Here is a 22,965-nt window from a genome sequence, read left to right on the forward strand (position 1 = left end):
GTGTAATGATAGTAGCTATTTGTTTTTGTGTGTGTGTTGATTGTCTCCTAGCTGTTAAGTTTTTTTTCCCATATTGTTTTAATCCTTTACTAATTTGTTTATTGAGTAGAGACCTAGAGGAACTGAGATGGAAAGTAGAGATAGAAGGACCAGGCAATGGCACACCTGCTTAAGCACACACAGTTCAGTGTGCAAAGACCCAAGGTCAAGCCCTTTGCCCTTACCTGCCAGGGGAAATCTTCACCACTCATGAAACAGGGCTACAGATGTTTTTCTATCTCTTTCCCTCTCTATTTTCCCTTCTCCTCTCAGTTTTTCTCTGTCTCTGTCCAATAATAAATGAATAAAAGAATTATTTTTTTAATATTTATTTATTTTTTGTTGCCCTTGTTTTATCGTCGTAGTTATTATTGTAGTCTCTCTTGTTGGATAGGACAGAGAAAATGGAGAGAGAAGGGGAAGACAGAGAGGGTGAGAGAAAGACACCTGCAGACCTGCTTTACCACCTGTGAAGCGACTCCTGCAGGGGAGCTGGGGGCTTCAACCAGGATCATCACGCTGGTCCTTGTGCTTTGCGCCATGAGCCCACTGCGCTACCGCCCGATTCCCAAAATAATTTTTTTAAAGTTACCTTTACTTACTGGATAGATACAGCTAGAAATCGAGAGAGAAGGAGATGATATAGAGGGAGACATCTGCAGCACTGATTCACCACTTGTAAAGCTTTCCCCCTGCAGGGGAAGGTTGGGGGCTCAAACTCAGGTTCTTGCACATTCTCAACCAGGTGTGCTACCACCTGGTCCCTAAATAAAAGAATTTAAAAGAAAGTAGAGTTAGGGATAGAGATAGCAACATGCAGTGCTGCTCACAGCTTGTGAAGCTTCCCTTCTGCTGGTGGGGACCAGGAGCTTGAACCCGAGTCCTTGACGTGGTAACCTGTGCATTTAACCTCCACCCTGCCTAGCTGTTAATTTTTTAAGTTAAATTTTTTTTAAACTTTCCCCCCTTTTGTTTTTGTATTGTTGTGGTTATTATTATTGTTGTTACTGATGTCTTCATTATTGGATAGGACAGAAATGGAGAAAGGAGGGAAAGACAGAGGGGGAGAGAAAGACAGACACCTGCATACCTGCTTCACCGCTTGTGAAGTGACTCCCGTGCAGGTGGAGAGCCTCTGGCCCGAACTGGGATCCTTAAGCTGGTCCTTGTGCTTTGCACCATATGCACTTAACCCGCTGTGCTACTGCCGACATTTGTAATAGTCTAAATCACAAGCCAGTATCTGATAATTTTGCCAGGAACTTAAGCTATAAAGAGCTTACAAAAATTGAACTTAAGGGGAGTAAGGATCCCGGTTTGCTTCACAGGCAGTAAAGCAGGTCTGCAGATGTCTATCTTTCTTTACCCCTCTCTGTCTTCCCCTCCTCTCTCCATTTCTCTATGTCCTATCTAACAACGATGACATCAATAACAACAATAGTAGTAACTATAACAACAATAAAAAGACAAGGGCAACAAAAGGGAAAATAAATAAAAAAATAAAAAAGAAAGAATATAACAAATGTCACCTTTTTTATGTTGTTGTTTTAAATTTATATGTTACGTAGGTGTGTCTCACTTCCAGTTTAATGTGTCTTAAACTTGTCTTTAGAATTTTCCATCTCAAAAAAGAAAAAAAAAAAAGAATTTTCCATCTTATTCCATCACATTGACTTCAGTTCTTCTGACTGAATGTGTGTGTAGTAATGTCTAATACTTCTTCTTCTTTTTTTTTCTCATTTTACTTGGAAGTTAATGGTTTACAGCACAGTAAACATTGTACAGTTTACATTTCTTTTTTCCTTTTTCTCTTAATATTTTTATTTATTACTGGATAGAGATTGAGAGAAATTGAGAGGGGAGAGGCAGCTAGAGAGGGAAAGAGACAGACACCTGCAGCCTACCTCACCACCCATGAAAGCTTTCCTCCATATAGGTGGGGACCAGGGGCTTGAACCCAGGTCTTTGCGCATTGTGGTGTGTGTGCTCAACCAGTTTGCCACTGCCTGGCCACATGGGCTCCATTTCCCAACTTCTTCTTAAATGCATTTTGAAATGTATCTGTAATTCTTTTTGCTTTAATATTTTAGGCTCTTGTTCTGAGCATGGCTGTGCCCACTATAATAGGTCTCAGCTTGTGGAAAGAGGTAAGAAATCATATGATTAAAAATGTACTTTATCTACAAAGTAGTGATAACATGTTTCTGTTTATAGAGAACACTTACATTGAGACACTACTCTATTTATTTTTTGACCACAGCACTGCTCACCTCTCTCTGCCTTTTAGTGATGCTTGGGTTTAAACCTGGTCCTTGCATGCGAGTCCTATGTGCTATTAGACTCTGAGACACTATTCTAACAAAGTAAAGTGTATAAATTCCTAATAATGCTTTTTTTTTTTTATCATTCAGAACAAGATTTTAAAAATCTAACTCATAATTAGAATGCCAACAGATGCAAATTTCTATAGTCTGAAGCTATAATTAATTTAGCTTATAATTGTTAAAGAATAGTCCTGAATAGTGGCCCGGGAGGTGGCGTAGTGGATGAAGCAATGAATTCTCAACCATGAGGTCCTGAGTTTGATTCCCAGCACCACATGTACCAGAGTGATGTCTGGTTCTTTCTCTCTTCCTATCTTTCTCATGAATAAATAAATAAATACTTAACAACAACAAAAAAGAATACTCCTGAATAAATAGGTCATAATAGTCAAAAGTATCTTGGCAATTCCATCAAAACACTACTAGAAACAGTAAATTCAATAAGGTGTTAGGATGCAAAATCAGTATACATAATTCTGTTGCATTTCTATTTATTTATTTATTTATTTATTTATTCCCTTTTGTTGACCTTGTTGTTTTATTGTTGTAGTTATTATTGTTGTTATTGATGTCGTTGTTGTTGGATAGGACAGAGAGAAATGGAGAGAGGAGGGGAAGACAGAGAGAGGGAGAGAAAGAGAGACACCTGCAGACCTGCTTCACCGCTTGTGAAACAACTACCCCGCAGGTAGGGGCCCGGGGGCTCGAACCAAGATCCTTACGCCAGTCCTTGCTTTGCGCCACCTGCACTTAACCTGCTGTGCTACTGTCCCGACTCCCATCTGTTGCGTTTCTAAGCATAAATGATCAGCCAGAGGAAAGGGAAATGAAGGAAGCAATCTTATTTACAAAAAGAAAACTATGTTAGGGCTGAGGAGACAGCACAATGGTTATGCAAAAAAACTTTCATGCCTGAAGCACCAGAAGTCCCAGGTTCAAGCCTGAGCACCACTATAAACCAGAGCTGAGTAGTGCTTTAGAAAACAAACAGACAGAAAATTAGAGTGAAAATTAAAAGACCTGTACAATGAAAATGGGCAGCGGAGGATGGGGGGTTTGGTGGTGGTGCACCTGGTTGAGTACACAGTGTTACAGTGCATAAAAAACTGTGTTTGAGTCCATCGTCCCCACTTGCAGGGAAGAAGCTACGTAAACGGTGAAGCAGAACTTCAGGTGTCTCTCTTCCTCTCCCTCTCTCTGTCTCCTCAGCCCTTCTCAAGCTCTCTGTCTTATCAAAAAATATATAAAATTGAAAAAAAATTAATAAAAAAAAAAAAAAGAAAACTGGTTGTCCGGGAGGTGGCGCAGTGATAAAGCTTTGGACTCTCAAGCATGAGGTCCTGAGTTCGATCCCCGGCAGCACATGTGCCAGAGTGATGTCTCGTTCTTTCTCTCTCTCTCCTGTCTTTCTCATTAATAAATAAATAAAATCTTAAAAAAGGAAAATTGTAGACCATTATCAAAAGATACAAAGTACTCGTAAAACATCCTATGTCCATGAATCTGAAGAATGAATATTGTTAGCAGCCTGGGAAGTGGCACAGTGTATAACTCCTTGGGTCTTAAAAACGACTCGGTGCGATCCCTGTGAAAACTCCTAATGGAATTCTTCACGGAAATGAAACAAATTCAGAGTTTGTATGGGACCCCAAAAGACCATAATAACTGAAGCAGTCCTGAGTGAAATGAAGAGAAACAAATGCATCACATTCCCTAACCTCAGACTATACTGCCTATCAATAATGGCCTTGGGATAAAAACAGGGAACCTATAAACAAATGCACACACGTAGCCAGAGGAGGGGCCGGGTGGTGGCGCGCCTAGTTGGAGCCCACGTTTTCAATGTGCAAGGACCCTGGCTCGAACCCTTAGCCCCCACCTACAGGGGAAAGCTTTGTGAGTGGTGAAGCAGGGTTATACGTGTCTCTCTGTCTCTCTCCTTCTCTATCTCCTCCTACCCTCTTGATTTCAGGCCGTCTCTAATTTTTTTAAAAGGGGATCAGGCGGTAGCGCAGCAGGTTAAGCAAGTGCACATGGTGCAAAGTGCAAGGACCAGCGTGAGGATCCTAGTTGGAGCCCCTGGCTCCCCACCTGCAGGGGGGTCGCTTCACAGGAGGTAAAGCAGGTCTGCAGGTGTCTTTCTCTCCCCTTCTCTTTTTTTCTTTGCCTCCGGGGTTATTGCTGGGGTTCGGTGTCTGCACCATGAATCCACCTCTCCTAGAGGTATTTTTTTCCCCCTTTTGTTGTCCTTGTTGTTGTAGCCTTGTTGTGGTTATTATTGTTGTTGATGTCATTCGTTGTTGGATAGGACAGAGAGAAATGGAGAGAGGAGGGGAAGACAGAGAGGGGGAGAGAAAGACACCTGCAGACCTGCTTCACCGCCTGTGAAGCGACTCCCCTGCAGGTGGGGAGCTGGCGGCTCAAACCGCTACCCTTAACACTGATCCTTGCACTTCGCACCACGTGCGCTTAACCCTCTGCACTACTGCCGACCCCCCTCTTTTTTTTATTTGCTTTTTCCCCCTTCTGTTGCCCTTGTTGTTTAATTGTTGTTGTTATTGATGTTATTACATAGGGCAAAGAGAAATGGAGAGAGGAAGGGAAGACAGAGGAAGAGAGAATAAAGCCTGCAGACCTGCTTCACCACCTGTGAAACAACTCCCACCTGTGCTCGAACTGGGATTCTTACATCAATCCTTGGGCTTTGTGCCATGTGCACTTAACCCACTGTGCTACTGCCCGACACCCTCTCCCCTTCTCTATCTTCCCATCCTCTCTAGATTTCTTTCTGTCCTATCCAATAACTACAACAATAACAATAATAACAACAGCAACAAAAATGGGAAAAATGGCCTCTAGGAGCAGTGGATTTGTAGTGCAGGTGCCAAGCCCCAGTGATAACCCTGGAGGCAAAAGAAAAAAAAAAAAGCCAGTATCATTGAGTGGGGAGTAAAAACCTCTTCAGCAAATGGTGTAGGGAAGACTGTACAGTTACAGTAGAAAAATGAAAGTGGTGCACCTGGTTGAGAGCACACATTATCGTGCAAGAACTCTGGCTCAGGAGTTTCTGGCCCCCACCTGTAGGGGTATCACAAATGGTGCCGCAAGTACTGTTGGTATCTTGTGCTCCAGTATACTCACTCCTCTCTCTCTCTCTAGTGTCTGTATATCCCAGTTTCTGTCCTACTAAGTAAGCATTTAAAAAAAGTTTTTCTGCTGGTTGGGTGTAGCGCAGTGGGTTAAGCGCAGGTGGCGCCAAGCACAAGGACCGGTAGGGGAGTCACTTTACAAGGGGTGACACAGGTCTGCAGGTGTCTCTCTTTCTCTCCCCCTCTCTGTATTCCCCTCCTCTCTCCATTTCTCTCTGTCCTATCCAACGACGACATCAATAAGAACAACAATAACAGCAGCAACAATAAAAAACAAGGGCAACAAAAGGGAAAAATAAATAAATAATTTTTTAAGAAAAGTATATAACCATAAGGTAGATATATATTTTTTTTAAAAGTATATAACCATAAGGTAGATTATTTGAACTGAGAAGAATGAACATGTCATTGATATGAAGATCAGTGAAGATATCTGTGAGTGGTCCAGGAGGTGATGCAGTGGATAAAGCATTGGACTCTCAAGCAAGAGGTCCCAAGTTCAGTCCTTGGCAGCACATGTACCAGTCATGTCTGGTTCTTTCTCTCTCTCCTGCTATCTTTTTCATTAATAAGTAAAATCTTTTTTTAAAAAAAGATATGTGACATTTTTCCATAAGAACAATATTGTAATAGCCTCTATCTTAAGTTAATCTCACTCTTTTTAAATAATGTGGAACTGTTTTAAACTTTCTATATTCTTATACGTATTTCTGGGGGATTTTGTTTGCATTTCAGTTTTTTCCAAGATTAATGGCAGAACTAACAGAACTGCAAGAATTCTATGACCCAGATACAGTGGAACTTATGACCTGGATAAAGTAAGAACTGAATTGCGGGACTGGGTGGTGGCGTACCTGGTTTAGTGCACACATTACAGTGCACAAGGACCCAGGTTTGAGCCCCCAGTCCCACCTGCAGGGGAAAGTTTCATAAACAGTGGATTCTGGCTGCAGGTGTCTATCTTTCTGTCTCTCCCCCTCTCCATCTCCCCTTTTTCTTGATTTCTGGCTGCCTATATCAAATAATAATAATGATAAAAAGAACTGAATCGCTCAAGACTGATATTAAGCTATGAGCTGATCACTTCTGGCTGTCTAATGGATTCAGAGGAAATCATACATCAACTTTTAAAAGTCATTTTATTGAGAAAGTTAATGGTTTTACTGTTCAGTTGCTGATACATGGGTACGACTTCTCATTTCCTTGTGGTAGGTGTCAGCAGAATAATCGTAACTCCCAACTTAGGTCTTTTCCACCTTCAGGCACCAGAACCCCAATGCCCTCTCCACCCCTGCTCTTCTCTCCCTCCCCAGAGTCCTTTGCGTTGGTGCAATACACTACAGGTTTTTTGCTTGTTTGCTTTTTCCTAATTCTTACAAAAGTCAGAACTTTTATCTTATAGGATATATATGTGTATGTGTGTTTAGTTTTTGGTTGGGCTTGTAGTTCTAATTTTCTGGTTAAACTCAAATAAAGATGGGAGAGATTGTATGATGTCTTTATGGAAGGACTTTCAGACCTGAGGCTCCAAAGTCTCAAGCTCAGTTTCGGCCTCCCTCTCCCCTGTAACACACACCATTGAAAGGACCATACTTTCTAAAATAGTATGTACCTCTCACTGTCCTGTTACCCAGAGTTATTTGATTATGTTGATGATCTCCCCTGGCTCCTGTTGCCTTTCCATAAGTATGCAAGGCTATACTCCACTCTTCACCTCCCACCTTTCCCTCTTAACAAAATTTCTATTTCTTCAGCACTCAAAACAATTCCTGGTACATAGTAGGTGTTCACTTTGTTGTTGTTGTTTTAGTGAATCCATAAATGAAATGAAAGTTAATGTTAAAACTCAAGTACGTTGTAAACTGCCTCGTGTTTCAGAACTGATAACTAAGTGATCTAAATAGTATGTACTTGGCTTTTCAATGAGTATCTTTTTTTAAATTTTTAATCTTTATGGTTATTTGCAGAAGGCAAGCCCCAATTGCAGCTGTATTTGCAGGAAGTCCGCAGTTAATGGGTGCAATTAAGTTATGTACTGGTTGGATGGTGACAAGCTTGCCTCTTTATAATGATGACGATCTTCTCAAGAGAAACGAGAATGTAAGACTACATGTGGACTTTTCATGTCATTTTACAGTGTACTCTAAAGTTTAGGAAGAAACACGTAGTATCAATTCCGGCTGTAGTAAAGAAAGAATGCAGACCTGGAGAAATAACATAATGGTTATACAAAAATAAGACTTTTAAAAAAAATTTTAATACTCCCTTTTGTTGCCATTGTTGTTTTATTATTGTAGGTATTATTGATGTCGTTGTTGTTGGATAGGACAGAGGGAAATGGAGAGAGGAGGGGAAGACAGAGAGGGAGAGAAAGATAGACATCTGCAGACCTGCTTCACCACCTGTGAAGCGACACCCCCGCAGGTGGGGAGCCTGAGGACTCGAACCAGGATCCTTACTCACGCCACCTGCGCTTAACCCGCTGTGCTACCTACCACTCGACTCCCAGAAGAAAACTTATACCCGAGGCAGCAAAAGTCCCATGTTTAATCTCTAGCACCACCATAAACCAGAACTGAGTAGTGCTCTGGTTAAAAAAAAAAAAAAAAAATTAGAATGTTAACTGGGGTAGAGACCTGTTCTCAAATGTGAGCCCTTCTATCTACTGACTGTGTGACTTAAGTTTCTGAATCTTGAAATAATAATTCACACTTTCAGCTCTTGATAATTTTGTGTGATAGTGCACTATGCCTAAATAAGTTACAATCTTAGTTTCTACTGCATGTTATGAAACTGTAGGTATACATATACTTACATAACCACACAAAGTACAGCAAGGAAAAAAAGCAGTAGCAAACAGTTCTTCCAAGATGTTTTTAGAAAGTGATCCCCTGGGGCTGGGTGGTGGTGCACCTGGTTGAGCACACATGCTACAATGTGCAAGGACCCAGGTTCAAGCCCCTGGTCCCCACCTGCAGGGGGAAAGCTTTGCAAATGGTGAAACAGGGCTACAGGTGTCTGTCTGTCTCTCTCTCTCTCTCACCCCCTTCCTTCTCGATTTCTGTCTTTATCCAATAAAAAATAAAGATAACAAAAAATAATTTAAAAAAAAAAAAAAAGAAAGTGATCCCCTTCATCTGGATTTTGAAGGATGAATAGAAACTTCTTTGGGTAAAGAATGCACATGAGGGTGGTCCGGGAGGTGATGCAGCGATAACGCTTTGGACTCTCAAGCATGAGGTCCTGAGTTCAATCCACGGCAGCACATGTACCAGAGTGATGTCTGGTTCTTTCTCCTCCTATCTTTCCCATTAATAAGTAAATAAAATTAAAAAAAAAAAAAAGAATGCACATGAGGGGGCCAGGTGGTGGTGTACCTGGTTAAGCACACCTTATAATACTTAAAGACCCAGGTTAAAGCCCCCAGACCTCACTTGCAGGAGGAAAGCTTCACAAATGGTGAAGCAGTGCTGCAGGTGTCTCTTCTCTGCCTCTCTTCCTCTTTGTATCCCCCCTCCCTCTCAATTAAATTAGAAAAAAAAGTTTTTTTAAAGAATGCATATCAGTTCAGGCTGGAAAAAGTACCATTAGCCATGAAAAATCTTGGCAACCACAAGAGTAGAAAATGGAATGAGGTAAAACTCCAAAGGATCTTTAGGTCTTGCTAAAGAATTTATACATACTGGGGGCCAGGCGTTGACACACCTGGTTGAGTGCATGTTACAATGCACAAGCCCCTGGTCCCTACCTGCATGCAGGAGGAAAGCTTTTCGACTGGTGAAGCAGAGCTGTAAGTGTCTCTCTGCCTCTCTACCTCCCCCTTTTATTATCTTTATTTATTGGATAGAGACAGCCAGAAATCAAGAGGGTAACAGAGAGGGAGAAGAGGGAGAGAGACACCTACAGCACTGCTTCACCACTCGTAAAACTTTCCTCCTGCAGCTGGGGGCCGGGGGCTCGAGCCTGGGTCCTTGTCATACGTGCGCTCAACCAGGTGTGCCACCACCCGGCCCCGACTTTGAATAATTCTAGAAAGGGAATATTTATTTATAAGTGTTTGAGAGAGCTAATTGTGGTCATATTAAAGAGAATAGACTGAAAGAGGAAAGAGATGGGGACATCTACCTAAGAAATAACAAAACAGCTGCCTCTGTTTAGTATTTACTGCCCTGCAAAGAGATAAAGATGCTAAAACTCAATATTTACAACATATTCCCAAGCTTTTATTTATTGATTTTTTAAAAAAGATTTTATTTATTTATTAATGGGAAAGATAGGAGGAGAGAGAACCAGACATGACTCTGGCACATGTGCTGCTGGGGATCGAACTCAAGACCTCATGCTTGAGAGTCCAAAGCTTTATTACTGCGCCACCTCCTGGACCACTATTTATTGATTTATTTTTTTGTGAAAAATGATAGTAGAGAAAGAACCAGACATCACTCAGGTACATGTGCAGTTGAGGTGTGAACTCAGGACCTCATGCTTGAGAGTCCAGTGCCTTATCTACTCTGCCACCTCCCAGACCACTACTTATTTATTTTTTTTGCCTCCAGGGCTATTACTGGGTTTTGGTGCCTGCACTACGAATCCACTGCTCCTGGAGGCTGGTTTTTTTCCCCATTTTTGTTGCCCTTGTTGTTATTTTTATTGTTGCCATTGCTGCTGTCGTTGCTGGATAGGAAAGAGAAATCGAGAGAAGGGGAAGATAGATCTGCTTCACCACCTGTGAAGCGACCCCCCCTTCACTGCTTGTGAAGCGACTCTCTTGCAGATGGGGAGCCAGGGGCTCAAACTGGGATCCTAAGGCTGGTCCTCGTGCTTTGCACCACTTGTGCTTAACCTGCTGCACTACCGCCCGACTCCCGCTAAGAGTAGATCTTAAATGTTCTTATCCCAAAAGGGAATGAAAATTAAGTGATGGAAGAATTTGACAATGTTACGATGGTGATCATTTTGCAAATTATATGTATTAAATAAAAACATTAATCACTTTAATTGTATATACGTTGTTAAATGTCGGTTATCTGCCAGTACAGGGGGAAAGTAAGTAAAAGATTCAAATGGACATTTTTCCAAAGGAGATGTACTGTAGCCAGAAATGGATAACTATAAATTTCCTCAGGGCAGGAATCAAGTCTTAGTGGATATCTTTATTTTCCACAAATAGTAGTCAGCACTACAGATATACTGATATACTATCTATCCAGTGTATAGTTTTGTTTAGTAGAAACTTTAAATGTCTTAAAACCACCGTTTTTTTAACTATCTTCTTTCAGATTTACCAAATCTATTCAAAACGATCTGCTGAGGATATTTATAAAATACTGACATCTTACAAAGCGAATTACCTAATTGTAGAGGATGCTATCTGCAATGAAGTGGGAACCATGAGAGGCTGTAGGGTTAAAGACTTACTAGACATTGCAAATGGCCATGTAAGTAACTATTTCAGTTTTTATTTGTTTTTGTGGGGCTGGTACCTCATGCATGTGCAATTTTAATATTACCACTCTTTCTGTAGCACTGTAGGTAACCATTTGGAAAGTTACTTTTTTTTTTTTTTTTTTAGAAAATCTATTTAATTTAAACTTTTAAAATACAATTACAGGGGGGAGTCGGGCGGTAGCTCAGCAGGTTAAGTGCACATGGCGTGAAGCACAAGGACCAGAGGAAGGATCCTGGTTCGAGCACCCGGCTCCCCACCTGCAGGGGAGTCGCTTCACAAGCAGTGAAGCAGGTCTGCAGGTGTCTGTCTTTCTCTCCCCCTCTCTGTCTTCCCCTCCTCTCTCCCTTTCTCTCTGTCCTATCCAACAACAACAATGACATCAATAACAACAACAACTACAACAACGAGAAAACAAGGGCAACAAAAGGGAAAATAAATAAAATAAATATAAAAAAATTAAAGAAAAGAAATCCATCCCCAGTTCAGCTTCACTGGGGGGGCGGGGTTGGGGTGAAACACAGTCTTTTGATGGTGGGAATGGTGTTTATGTACACTCCTATTAATTTTTATCCATATAAATCACTACGTAATTACTATGAAAAAATAATTAAAGAAACCCATCCACACAAAATGATAAATAAAAGCAAATGGAAAAGGAATCAACAACCTAAAACAAAAGCCAGAATGGATATAAGGAAACCATAAGTTCATCTGTCGAAAGACTCAGGACAGCTATATAGATTAGAGAACAGGATCCATCTACTATATGTCTCCAGGAAACACACATTCAAAGAAAAGATAAACGGAAGCTTATTGTAAGAGGGTGAAACAAGATGTTCCAGGCTAATAATGCAGAAAAAAGCGCAGGAACAGCAGTTCTGTTCTGAGATAAAACACACTATCGGGGAGTCGGGTTGTAGTACAGCAGGTTAAGTGCAGGTGGCGCGAAGAGCAAGTACGGGCGAAAGGATCCCGGTTTGATCCCCCGGCTCCCCACCTGCAGGGGAGTCGCCTCACAGGCGGTGAAGCAGGTCTGCAGGTGTCTGTCTTTCTCTCCCCTTCTCTGTCTTCCCCTCCTCTCTCCATTTCTCTCTGTCTTATCCAACAATGATGACAACAATAATAACTACAACAATAAAACAACAAAAGGGAATAAATAAATAATATAAATATTTAAAAGAAAAAAGCACACTTTCAGGTAAAGAAAGTAAGTAGAGATAGAGAGGGACACTACATAATGGTCAAAGGATCAATCGGACAAGAAGTTATAATCATTATAAGTATATATGCTCCATATTTAGATGCGCTCAAATATATAAAGCAAGTACTCACTAAACTTAAGGGAGATATTGACAGTAACACAGTAATAGATTTTTAATTTATTTTCCCTTTTATTGCCCTTGTTTTTTATTGTTGTTGTAGTTATTATTGTCATCTTTGTTAGATAGGACAGAGAGAAATAAAGAGAGAAGGGGAAGACGGGGAAAGAAAAATAGACACCTGCAGACCTGCTTCACTACTTGTGAAGCGACACTCCTGCAAGTGGGGAGCCAGGGGCTCAAACTGGGATCTTTACACTGGTCCCTGCACTTTACACCACCTGCACTTAACCCACTGCACTACTGCCTGACTCCCAGTAATAGGAGATTTTTAACACATAACAAGAGACCGATGATCTAGGCGGCAATAAATCAGCAGACGAAATGAACCAAACAGATATATACAACACCTCCCATCCCAAAAGAAATGAATATACATTCTACTTAAGTACACATGGTTCATTCACAAGGATCGACCATATGCTGGGCTACAAAAACAGCCTAAATGAATATGTGAAAATTAAAATCATAAAATGCATCTTCTTAGACTGTGATGGTATGAAGCTAGAAATCAACCACAAAAAGAAAAGAAACTTCTCCCAAAGTCTGGGGACTAAACAGTATGCTTTTGAATAACACATGGGTCACTGAAGAAATTTAAAAAATGAGAATTTCCTTGATATCAACAAAATTGAAGAAACTAGTTATCAGACCCTGTTGGGCACAGCTAAAGCAGTCTTGAGAGAGAAGTTTCTGTCCATACAGGCCCACATTAATAAAGAGGAGATGCCACTGAAAAACCATCTAACAACCCAACTGGACCAACTAGAAACTGCAAAAAAGAGACCCAGAGATCAGCAGGAGCCAGGAAATAGTTAGAATCAGAGCAGGAATCTACAGAATAGAAAGCAAGATCAATTTTTTAATTATCTTTATTTATTGGATAGAGACAGCCAGAAATTGAGAAAAAGGAGAGAGTGAGGGGGAGAGAAAGAGAGAGAAAAAGAAGAAACGCCTGCAGCACTACTTCACCATTTGCAAAGCTTTCCTCCCCTGCAAGTGGGGCCTGGGGTGCTTGAACCCAGGTCCTTGCACATAGTAAAATGTACTCAACTAGTTGTACCACCACCTGGCCCCTCCCCCGTCTTCATGAATAGCTAACTAAATAAAAGCTTTTTTATTATCTTTATTTATTTGATAGAGACCACCAGAAATCAAGAGGGCAGGGGGTGATAGGGAGAGAGAGACCTGCAGCACTTTTTCACCACTGGCAAAGCTTTCCCCCTGCAGATGGGGAGCAGGGCTCGAACCCAGGTCCTTGCGCATTCTATTATGTGCACTCAACCAAGTGTGGCACCAACTGGCCCAAATAAAGTCTTAAGAAAGAAAGAAAAAGAAAAGTACAAGCATTTTATACTTATTTCTCAACATTAGTAGAAACCCTAAGCTTTTACTAGACATGGTAACTGTCTTATGAAGAAACTTCTACTTCCAAAAGATGGTGAGATGTTTGGTGAACAGTGTGTGAGTGATAGTCCATGTTTAATAGGATTTTTAAAAAATATTTATTTATTTCCTTTTGTTGCCCTTGTTGGTTTTCATTGTTGTTGTTGTTATTATTATTGATACCGTTGTTGTTGGATAGGGCAGAGAGAGGAGGGGAAGACAGAGAAGGGGAGAGAAAGATAGACATCTGCAGACCTGCTTCACCGCCTGTGAAGCGACTCCCCTGCCGGGGGCTCAAACCAGGATCCTTATTTGGTCCTTGCGCTTTGCACCATCTGCTTTTAACCCACTGTGCTACCGCCCGACTCCCTTTTTTTTTTTTTCTTTTTAACATATAAAGTTACTCTTACATTAATTGCATTTCTCTTGGAAACTTAACAAAATTTTAATACTATGTTTTATATGTCTTATAGGTGGTTTGTGAAGAAGGTGACAAGTTAACCTACTCAAAATATGGACGATTTTGCCATGAGGTCAAAATTAATTATTCCCCGTATATGAATTATTTCACTCGAGTATACTGGAACAGATCCTACTTTGTATATAGAATCAATACTGTGATATCCTTTCAGTCTTGAAAACTAGTGGAGCCTTCATTTCAGAGACGCGAGGCCCCTGAAAGTCTCTTCCTACCCTGCATGGTGTCATCTGGAATCAGAGTATAGACACTTGACATTTTACTGTTGCTTTTCCCCTTCTGCTGTTAACTGGATCTACCAGTCTGTGGGGAATAGGAGAGCCATATCACTGCCCATGCTGCAGTATTCCAGCCCAATGTCTTCAGTACTGTCACATGGTCTTTAAAGGTGTTGCCTTCTACACTCTTGTGAAAATTTCCTCCAAAATTTCCATCCAAAATCTGTCCTAACATTCATCTTGACTATGAATGAAGTTCAAGGTCAGAGTTTATCTCTCAGACATAATATGTAAGACATGCTTCATGTGGTATAGTTATAGAATGGGAGGAAAGACTTAACCATTCTTACCCTCCTGGCAGTTTCTGTAAGTTTTCCTGATTTATTTACAATAGACCTGAGACATATCAGAACTCATTTAAATGTGAACTGTTAATGTGGAATATTTACATTAAGATGAAATTTACAGGAAGAAAAGTAATTTTTAAGGCTCTGTCTCTATCTAGAGATCTATCCAGATCATCCATGATACAACTCTTCAGCTGTGGCTTATATAAGTGAGCACTTTGTTAGTAATATGGAGTGCATGATACCGCGTTTTATTACTTTATAGCTATCGACTCAGTGGTTACCTTTTTCACTTATGCCCATAAGTTTTTATATCAACTTAAATCATGATAAAACAATAACTTTTGCTACATATATATTTTTTAAAATAGACATTTGAAAGAATGTCCAAGTTTTAAGAAATATGGATATAAGGTATATATATTATACTCGTATATTTTTTACTGAAGTATTAAGTAATATTAAATCTTCATCAGACTTAACTGACACTGAAAGGAGCAACCATTTCTGGACATATCTACGGATGCTAGGAACCTGACTGCATATATGTATATTTATTACAAGACAAATTTTATTATTTTTTAAACTTCAATATTAAGAACAGAATGACAGCTGTAATTAGACTCAAGCACAGCTTTAGTTTTAAGTGCTGTCCTCATTAAAGTTAAATATTTTAAAATTGTATGTTAAATGTAAGTCAAAAATTAATTGATTTTGGATTTTTAAAGAGGTTCAGGGTAGATATATCATTTTAAGCAGATGGTTCACATATTTTTACTTCACACACCTAAGGAATTAACAAGTCTCTTAGATTTTCACTTGTTAGAGTACTCTAGCACTATTTCAGTACTAGAACTTACTACATGTCAAGAGTACCTTTCCGTTATCTTTATTTCCTGTAATACGTATATGTTTTAAAGTATGAAAGTACTTTCATTCTTAGACTAGCGCTCAAACACTTTGCTCTTTTGGAACTTTAGGATCATTTTATGACAGTGTCATATACTTGGTGCATTCATTTTATTGTCTCATTTCATGCTTTTGTATAATTTTTTAATAATTGTTAAATTTCAGTAGCTTCAGACAGAACATTTAAACTTCTCTGCTCATCTTAGTAGTGAGTCGTGAATACTTATCTCCAAGCTTTACAAAATATCGCCATAGTTGCCAAGTGCATAGTAACTGGTCACTTAGGAGTACTTGTGATTAGAGCATGTGAATTTTTTTTAAAGGTGAAAAGTGTACCCTACTTTCTATGTAGCATGAAATGCTAATGGAATTGATTTATATGATGATAATTTTGATTTTTTTTATATATGTTAGTATGTTCCTTTTGCTTCTGTCGGTTTATTTCTAAAATAAACTGATTTGGAGACTTTTTTAATGAATGTTTAAAGTGAATTTTTTTATTCAATGTCAGTTCAAAAGGCAAATGTAAATTTTACATGAGAGAAGCTTACTCAATTTTAACTACAGTCCAAAAAAATAGTACAAGGAAAAAAAATAGTACAAGGAAACTTAAATGAGAAGCATTTAATTTCCTTAATTTGGGGACTAGGAGGATTCTGCAAGTCATTCTATTTGGAATTCCATTTGGAAGTGTTAAGTTTGATAATAAAAAGCTTTACTGTGTAAAGAATAAAGTTTATGGGATCAGGGTGGAAGGAATTTTAAAAAATACACAAGATAGGTTGCCCTTGATGTTACAAAATCATTGAAATAAGCACCTTAACTTCTTGGCTTATAAATTTTATTTAAAAAAAATATATATATATATATATATATCATGGTCCGGGAGGTGGCGCAGTGATAAAGCTTGGACTCTCAAGCATGAAGGTCCTGAATTCCCAGAGATTAAAATATTTTCACCCGGGAGTCGGGCGGTAGCACAGCGGGTTAAGTGCACATGGCGCGAAGCACAAGGACCAGCGTAAGGATCCCTGTTCGAGCCCCTGGCTCCCCACTTGCAGGGGAGTCGCTTCACAGGCCGTGAAGCAGCTCTGCAGGTGTCTTTTTCTTCCTCTCTCTGTCTTCCTCTCCTCTCTCCATTTCTCTTTGTCCTATCCAACAACGACGACATCAATAACAGCAATAATAACCACAACAATAAAACAACAAGGGCAACAAAAGGGAATAAATATTTTTTAAAATTTCATCCACGGGGGGGGTGAAAAAAATTTAATCCACTGTGCCTCCTGGACCACCTTATTTGCTTTTTGTAAGAAAATCTGGAGGACTGGCGAGATGATTCAGTGGCTAAGTTGCCCGCCTTGCCCTGTACAGTACTCAGGCTGAAGCGTCAAGTGGAAGGTGCCGGTGGTGGGAGCTTCTGTGCTATGGTGCCTCCCACATCCCACCCCTACTCTGTATCTAAAAGAAAAGTTAACTCAGGGAGTCGGGCGGTAGCACAGCAGGTTAAGCGCAGGTGGCGCAAAGTGCAAGGAATGTGAGGGTCCCGGTTTGAGCCCCCAGCTCCCCACCTGCAGGGGAGTCCCTTCACAAGAGGTGAAGCAGGTGTCTATATACCTTTTTTTTTTTTTTTTTTAACCAGAGCACTGCTCAGCTCTGGCTTTTGATGGTGCGGGGATTGAACCTGGGACTTCATAGCCTCAGGCTCTGAAGTTGATTTGCGTAACCATTATGCTATCTACCCCCACTCAGGTGTCTTTCACGCCCCCTCTCTGTCTTCCCCTCCTCTCTCAATTTCTCTCTGTCCTAACGACACATCAATAACAACAACAATAATAACTACAACAACAATGAAAAGGACAACAAAAGAGAAAATAAACAAATTATATATATATATATATATATATATGAAAAGTTAACCTGGTGCATTGAAATTGCACATGTTCTAGGTCCTAATTCAACCTAAAAAGAAAACAAAGATTTGGTGCATCCCAAGAATTGGCACAATGAATAAATAAGGCATTGGACCGCAAAGCATGAAATCCTGAATTCATTCCCCGGCATCACATGTGCTAGAGTGATGCTCTAGTTCTCTCCTCTACTCTCTCATACATAATTGGAAGGAAAGAAGATTTGGCAACTTTCTCCTTATTGTTAGGTACAAAAGGAAAAGTCTATACTCTACTGTTTACTATTTAGCTCATTAATACAGAAATCTTTGTTAAGGGTAAAGATAGGATGGCTAGTTAATCTATTTAGCTGCTGCTTCTTCCCCTCCTCCTCCTCCTCCTCCGTTTTTGCCTCCAGCGTTATTGCTGGGGCTCGGCGTCTGCTGTACGAATCCACTGCTCCTGGAGGCCATTTTCCCCCCTATTTTGTTGCCCTTGTTGTCGTTATTGTTATTGTTGTCATTGATTTTGTTGGATAGGACAAAGAGGTATTGAGGAGGATTTCTCTGTGTGTCTTTCTGCATCTCTCTCAAAAATAAAATACTTTAAAAAAAATAAAAGAAATCGAGAGAGGAGGGGAAGACAGAGGGGGGAGAGAAAGACACCTGCAGACCTGCTTCACCGCTTGTGGGGCAACCCCTACTGCCCCCGCAGGTGGGGAGCCGGAAGGTCGAGCTGGGATCCACACGCTGGACCTTGCACTGCACTACCGCCTGACCGACCCTCCCCCCTTTTACCTTCTTTTAAAAAATATTTATTTCCTTTTTGTTGGCCTTGTTTTTATTATAGTTATTATTGTTGTTTTATTGATGCCGTTGTTGTTGGATAGGACAGAGAGAAATGGAGAGGAGCTCCAGTGGCGCAATCGGTTAGCGCGGGGTACTTATACAGAGAGAAATGGAGAGAGAAGGGGAAGACAGAGAGGGGGAGCAAAATAGACACCTGCTTCATCGCTTGTGGGGCGACTCCCCTGTAGGTGGGGTACTGGGGGCTCGAACCGGGATCCTTAAGCTGGTCCTTGCGCTTTGTGCCACCTGCGCTTAACCCACTGTGCCACCACCCGACTCCATTTAGCTTCTTAAATGACGATACAACAACAACAGAAAAAAACCCTGGGGAGTCAGGTGGTAGCGCAGCAGGTTAAGCGCACATGGCGCCAAGCGCAAGGACGCGCGAAAGGATCCCAGTTCGAACCCCTGGCTGCTCCCCACCTGCAGGGAAGTCGCTTCACAAAAGGTGAAGCAGGTCTGCAGGTGTCTGTCTTTCTCGCCCCCTTCTGTCTTTCCCTCCTCGCTCTGTATCTCTCTGTCCTATCAACAACAACAATAATAATTACAATAGCAATGAAAAAAACAACAAGGACAACAAAAGGGAAAAAAAAACAAAACCTGGGGGACTGGTGGTGGCATGCATGCCTGATTGAGCGCAAATATTACTATACTCAAGGACACAGGTTCAAACCTCTATTTCCCACTGGCACGGGGAAGCAGTCAAATGATTCTGCAGATGTTTTCCCTGTCTCTCTCCTCTCTCATTTTTTCTCTGTCCTATCAAAAAGAAAAATAAAAAAGGCTACCAGGAGTAATGGATTTATCATGCAGGCACTAAGGCCCAACGATAACCCTAGTGACAAAAGAGAGAGAGAAAAAAAAAACTTGCTTGACAAAGGCACATGATACTGATTCTGTGCTGGTTTATATTCTTTCTAACTTTAGTTTCTATATTTTGACGCTTTTATTATTTAATTGCCATCAGTGTTATTGCTGGGGCATGATGCTATGAACTGACCACTCCTTGTGGCCAAGTTTTTGTCTGTCTGCCTCTCCCTCTCCTTTATCCTCTAGAGTCCTCTCCCTCTTCGATAGAGATGGAGAGAAATTGAAAGAGATTGGTGTGGAGAGAGGAGAGGGAAACAGAAAGCTGTTAACAGGGCTTCACCACTCATGAAGCTTCTGGGGAGGGGGAAGAGCTTGAACCCAGATCTTTGCACATGCACTCTGCTGGGTTTACCACTGCAAGGCTGTTGATGCTTTTTTTTTCTTTTACGACTTGTTTTACAACTGAAGGAGATTTGTACTTGACAAGTTATTGCATTGTAATTTCCATACATATGGACAGCATCTTTTTTATTTTCCAAAACATTAACCCATAATACCAGTAGCTTCTATGTTGTACCCTTCCACACAGCCCAGATTGATTTAACAAAGCAGAAATAGAAGTTAAAGTGAAATCTGAAAAAAAAATGTGTTCCTTTTTAAATCGGAATTAGTTGCTTGAGGGTCACAGTGAATAGCCATCTTATTAAATTGTTTTGTTTTTGAAAAATCATTTGTTTGTGGTCCGGGAACTGGCACAGTGGATAAAGCATTGGACTCTCAAGTATGAGGTCCTGAGTTTGATCCCCAGCAGCACATGTACCACAGTGATGTCTAGTTCTTTCTCTCTCTCCTTCTATCTTTCTCTTTAATAAATAAGTAAAATCTTAAAAAAAAAAATGAAAAGAAAGATAATTTGTTTAAGGCCCTTTCTATTTTTGAACAGTTAAAACATTTTTCTAGCTTTGTGGATAAAAGTAGTGCTTGTGGATAAAAGTAGTGCTTCTCTTTATAAAGTTGCTGGGTTTTCTAAAAGCTGTGTTTTAAATCAATTTGGGTTAAGTCTGTTTTAAATGCACAAGTGCTTAACGATAATATGTTGTGAATTCTGTTTATTTAAGAACCTGTTGTAAAGTATATAGCTACTTCCAGACTTACATGACAGTATATTCTCTCTCTCTTTTTAAAGATTTTATTTATTTATTAATGAGAAAGATCGGAGGATAGAGAAAGAGCCAGACATCACTCTGGCATATGTGCTGCCGGGGATCAAACTCAGGACCTCATGCTTGACAGTCCAGCACTTTATCCACTGCGCCACCTCCCAGACCATTATTCTCTCTCTTTTTAAAAAAATTTTTTTATGGGAGTCGGGCTGTAGCGCAGCGGGTTAAGCGCAGGTGGCGCAAAGCACAAGGACCGGCATAAGGATCCCGGTTCGAACCCTGGCTCCCCACCTGCAGGGGAGTCGCTTCACAGGTGGTGAAGCAGGTCTGCAGGTGTCTATCTTTCTCTCCTCCTCTCTGTCTTCCCCTCCTCTCTCCATTTCTCTCTGTCCTATCCAACAACGACAACAATAATACCTACAACAATAAAACAACAAGGGCAACAAAAGGGAATAAATAAAATAAATAAATTTTTAAAAAGTTTTAAAAAATTTTTTTATATTTATTTATTTTCCCTTTTGTTGCCTTTGTTGTTTTTCATTGTTGTTGTAGTAGTTATTATTATTGTTGTTGTTGATGTTGTTGGATAAGACAGAGAGAAATGGAGAGAGGAGGGGGAGAGAAGGATAGACACCTGCAGACCTGCTTCACTGCCTGTGAAGTGACTCCCCTGCAGGTGGGGAGCCGGGGGCTCAAACCGGATGCTTAGCCAGTTCTTGTGCTTCGCGCCATGTGCACTTAACCCACTGAGCTACCACCCGACTCCCTTTTTCTTTTTTTTTTTTTTTTTTTTTTTTTTTACCAGAGCACTGTTCAGCTCTGGCTTATGGTGGTGCAGGAGATTGAACCTGGGACTTTGAAGCCTCAGGCATGAGAGTATTTGCATAACCATTATGCTATCTACCCTCTGCCCTCTTTGCCTATTTTTTCTTTTTTTAAATTTTTTATTTTATTTTTAATTTTAGTATTATTTTTTTTCCTCCAGGGTTATTGCTGGGCACGGTGCCTGCACCATGAATCCACCGCTCCTGGAGGCCATTTTCCCCCTTTTTGTTGCCCTAGTTGTTGCAGCCTCGTTGCGGTTATAATTGCCATTGTTGACGTTGCTTTGTTGTTGGATAGGACAGAGAGAAATGGAGAGAGGAGGGGAAGACAGAGAGAGAGGGGAGAGAAAGATAGACACCTGCAGACCTGCTTCACCGCCTGTGAAGCGACTCCCCTGCAGGTGGGGAGCCGGGGGCTCGAACCGGGATCCTTACGCCGGTTCCTGCGCTTTGCGCCACGTGCGCTTAACCCACTGCGCCACCGCCCGACCCCCTAAATTTTTTATTTTTTAACCAGAGCACTCACTGTTCATTATGGTGGTGCGGGGGATTGAACCTGGGACTTTGGAGCCTCAGGCATGAGAGTCTGTTTGCAGAACCATTATGCTATCTACCCTCCGCCCTGCCCATTTTTTTCTATGATCCTGCTTCCCTTTTTTTTTTTTTAAATATTTATTTATTTCCTTTTGTTGCCCTTGTTAATTTTGTTGTAGTGGTTGTTGTTGTTACTGATGTTGTTGTTGTTGTTGGATAGGACAGAGAGAAATGGAGAGAGAAGGGGAAGACAGAGGGGGAGAGAAAAATAGACACCTGCTTCATCGCTTGTGAGGCGACTCCCCTGTAGGTGGGGTACCGGGGGCTCAAGCCAGGATCTTTGTTCTGGTCCTTGCACTTTGCGCCATGTGCGCTTAACCCACTGTGCTACCGCCTGCCTGAATCTCCTGCTTCCCTTTCTAAGTCACACCTACACCTGTTCCTGCTTCCGAATGTCCTTCCTTTTTTTCTCTTCTTTCCTTGGATCCTGATGGACTTGGAGCTCAAAGCCCTCTGGTCATCTTCCCCTATCATTTTTCCCTCTCTGGGAATATGGACCAAAATTCTTTATGGATGCAGAAGGTGGGAGTTCTGACTTCTGTAATTGCTTCACTGGACATGGACATTAGCAGGTGGATTCATATCCTCCGCCTGTTCTTATCTTTCCCTAGTGGTAATAGGGTTCTGGAGAAGTGAGACCCCAGGACACATTGGTGAGGTTGTCTGACACACTGGTGTTCAGGATGGAATTATAGTAGCATCTGCAACTTGATGGCTCAAAGTCTGTAAGATATAAAGCGGGACAAAATGATTACTGAGGGATTCTGGTGGTAGCGCAGCGGGTTACACACACATGGCGCAAAGAGCAAGGACCAGTGGAACGATCCTTGTTTGAGGCCCCAGCTCCCCACCTGCAGGGGAGTCTCTTCACAAGCCAACCGTGAAGCAGATCTGCAGGTGTCTATCACCCCCCCATTCCCCACCCCTCCACCCCCACCCCCTGTCTCCCCTCCTCTCTCAATTTCTGTCTGTCCTATCCAACAACAGCGGCATCAATGGCAACAATGACAATAATGACAAGGGCAACAAAATGGGGAAAAAAATGGCCTCCAGGAGCAGTGGATTCATAGTGCAGGCACCGAGTCCCAGCTATAACCCTGGAGGCAAAAAAAATTAATGAACAGGAACCAAAAAGTAAGAATAGAGCAGATGAGTATAG

At 41.1% G+C, this 22,965-nt stretch overlaps 1 protein-coding gene across 3 annotated transcripts in view; it reads left to right on the forward strand.

Annotated features, from left to right (window-relative positions):
• The window catches only part of DPY19L4 (dpy-19 like 4), a 61,732-nt gene extending 45,653 nt beyond the window's left edge, over positions 1–16,079 (forward strand). For all 3 annotated transcript variants that reach the window (XM_007532145.3, XM_060195975.1, XM_060195976.1), the window contains exons 15-19: positions 2,130–2,186; positions 6,248–6,330; positions 7,480–7,612; positions 10,792–10,950; positions 14,200–16,079. In XM_007532145.3, the coding sequence (XP_007532207.3) occupies positions 2,130–2,186; positions 6,248–6,330; positions 7,480–7,612; positions 10,792–10,950; positions 14,200–14,364 (597 nt within the window). In that variant the 3' untranslated portion in view covers positions 14,365–16,079. The remainder of the gene's footprint in view (positions 1–2,129; positions 2,187–6,247; positions 6,331–7,479; positions 7,613–10,791; positions 10,951–14,199) is intronic.
• The last annotated feature ends 6,886 nt before the right edge of the window (positions 16,080–22,965 follow it).

The sequence above is a fragment of the Erinaceus europaeus genome, chromosome 8, assembly GCF_950295315.1.
Source record: "Erinaceus europaeus chromosome 8, mEriEur2.1, whole genome shotgun sequence".
Classification (NCBI taxonomy): Eukaryota; Metazoa; Chordata; class Mammalia; order Eulipotyphla; family Erinaceidae; genus Erinaceus; species Erinaceus europaeus.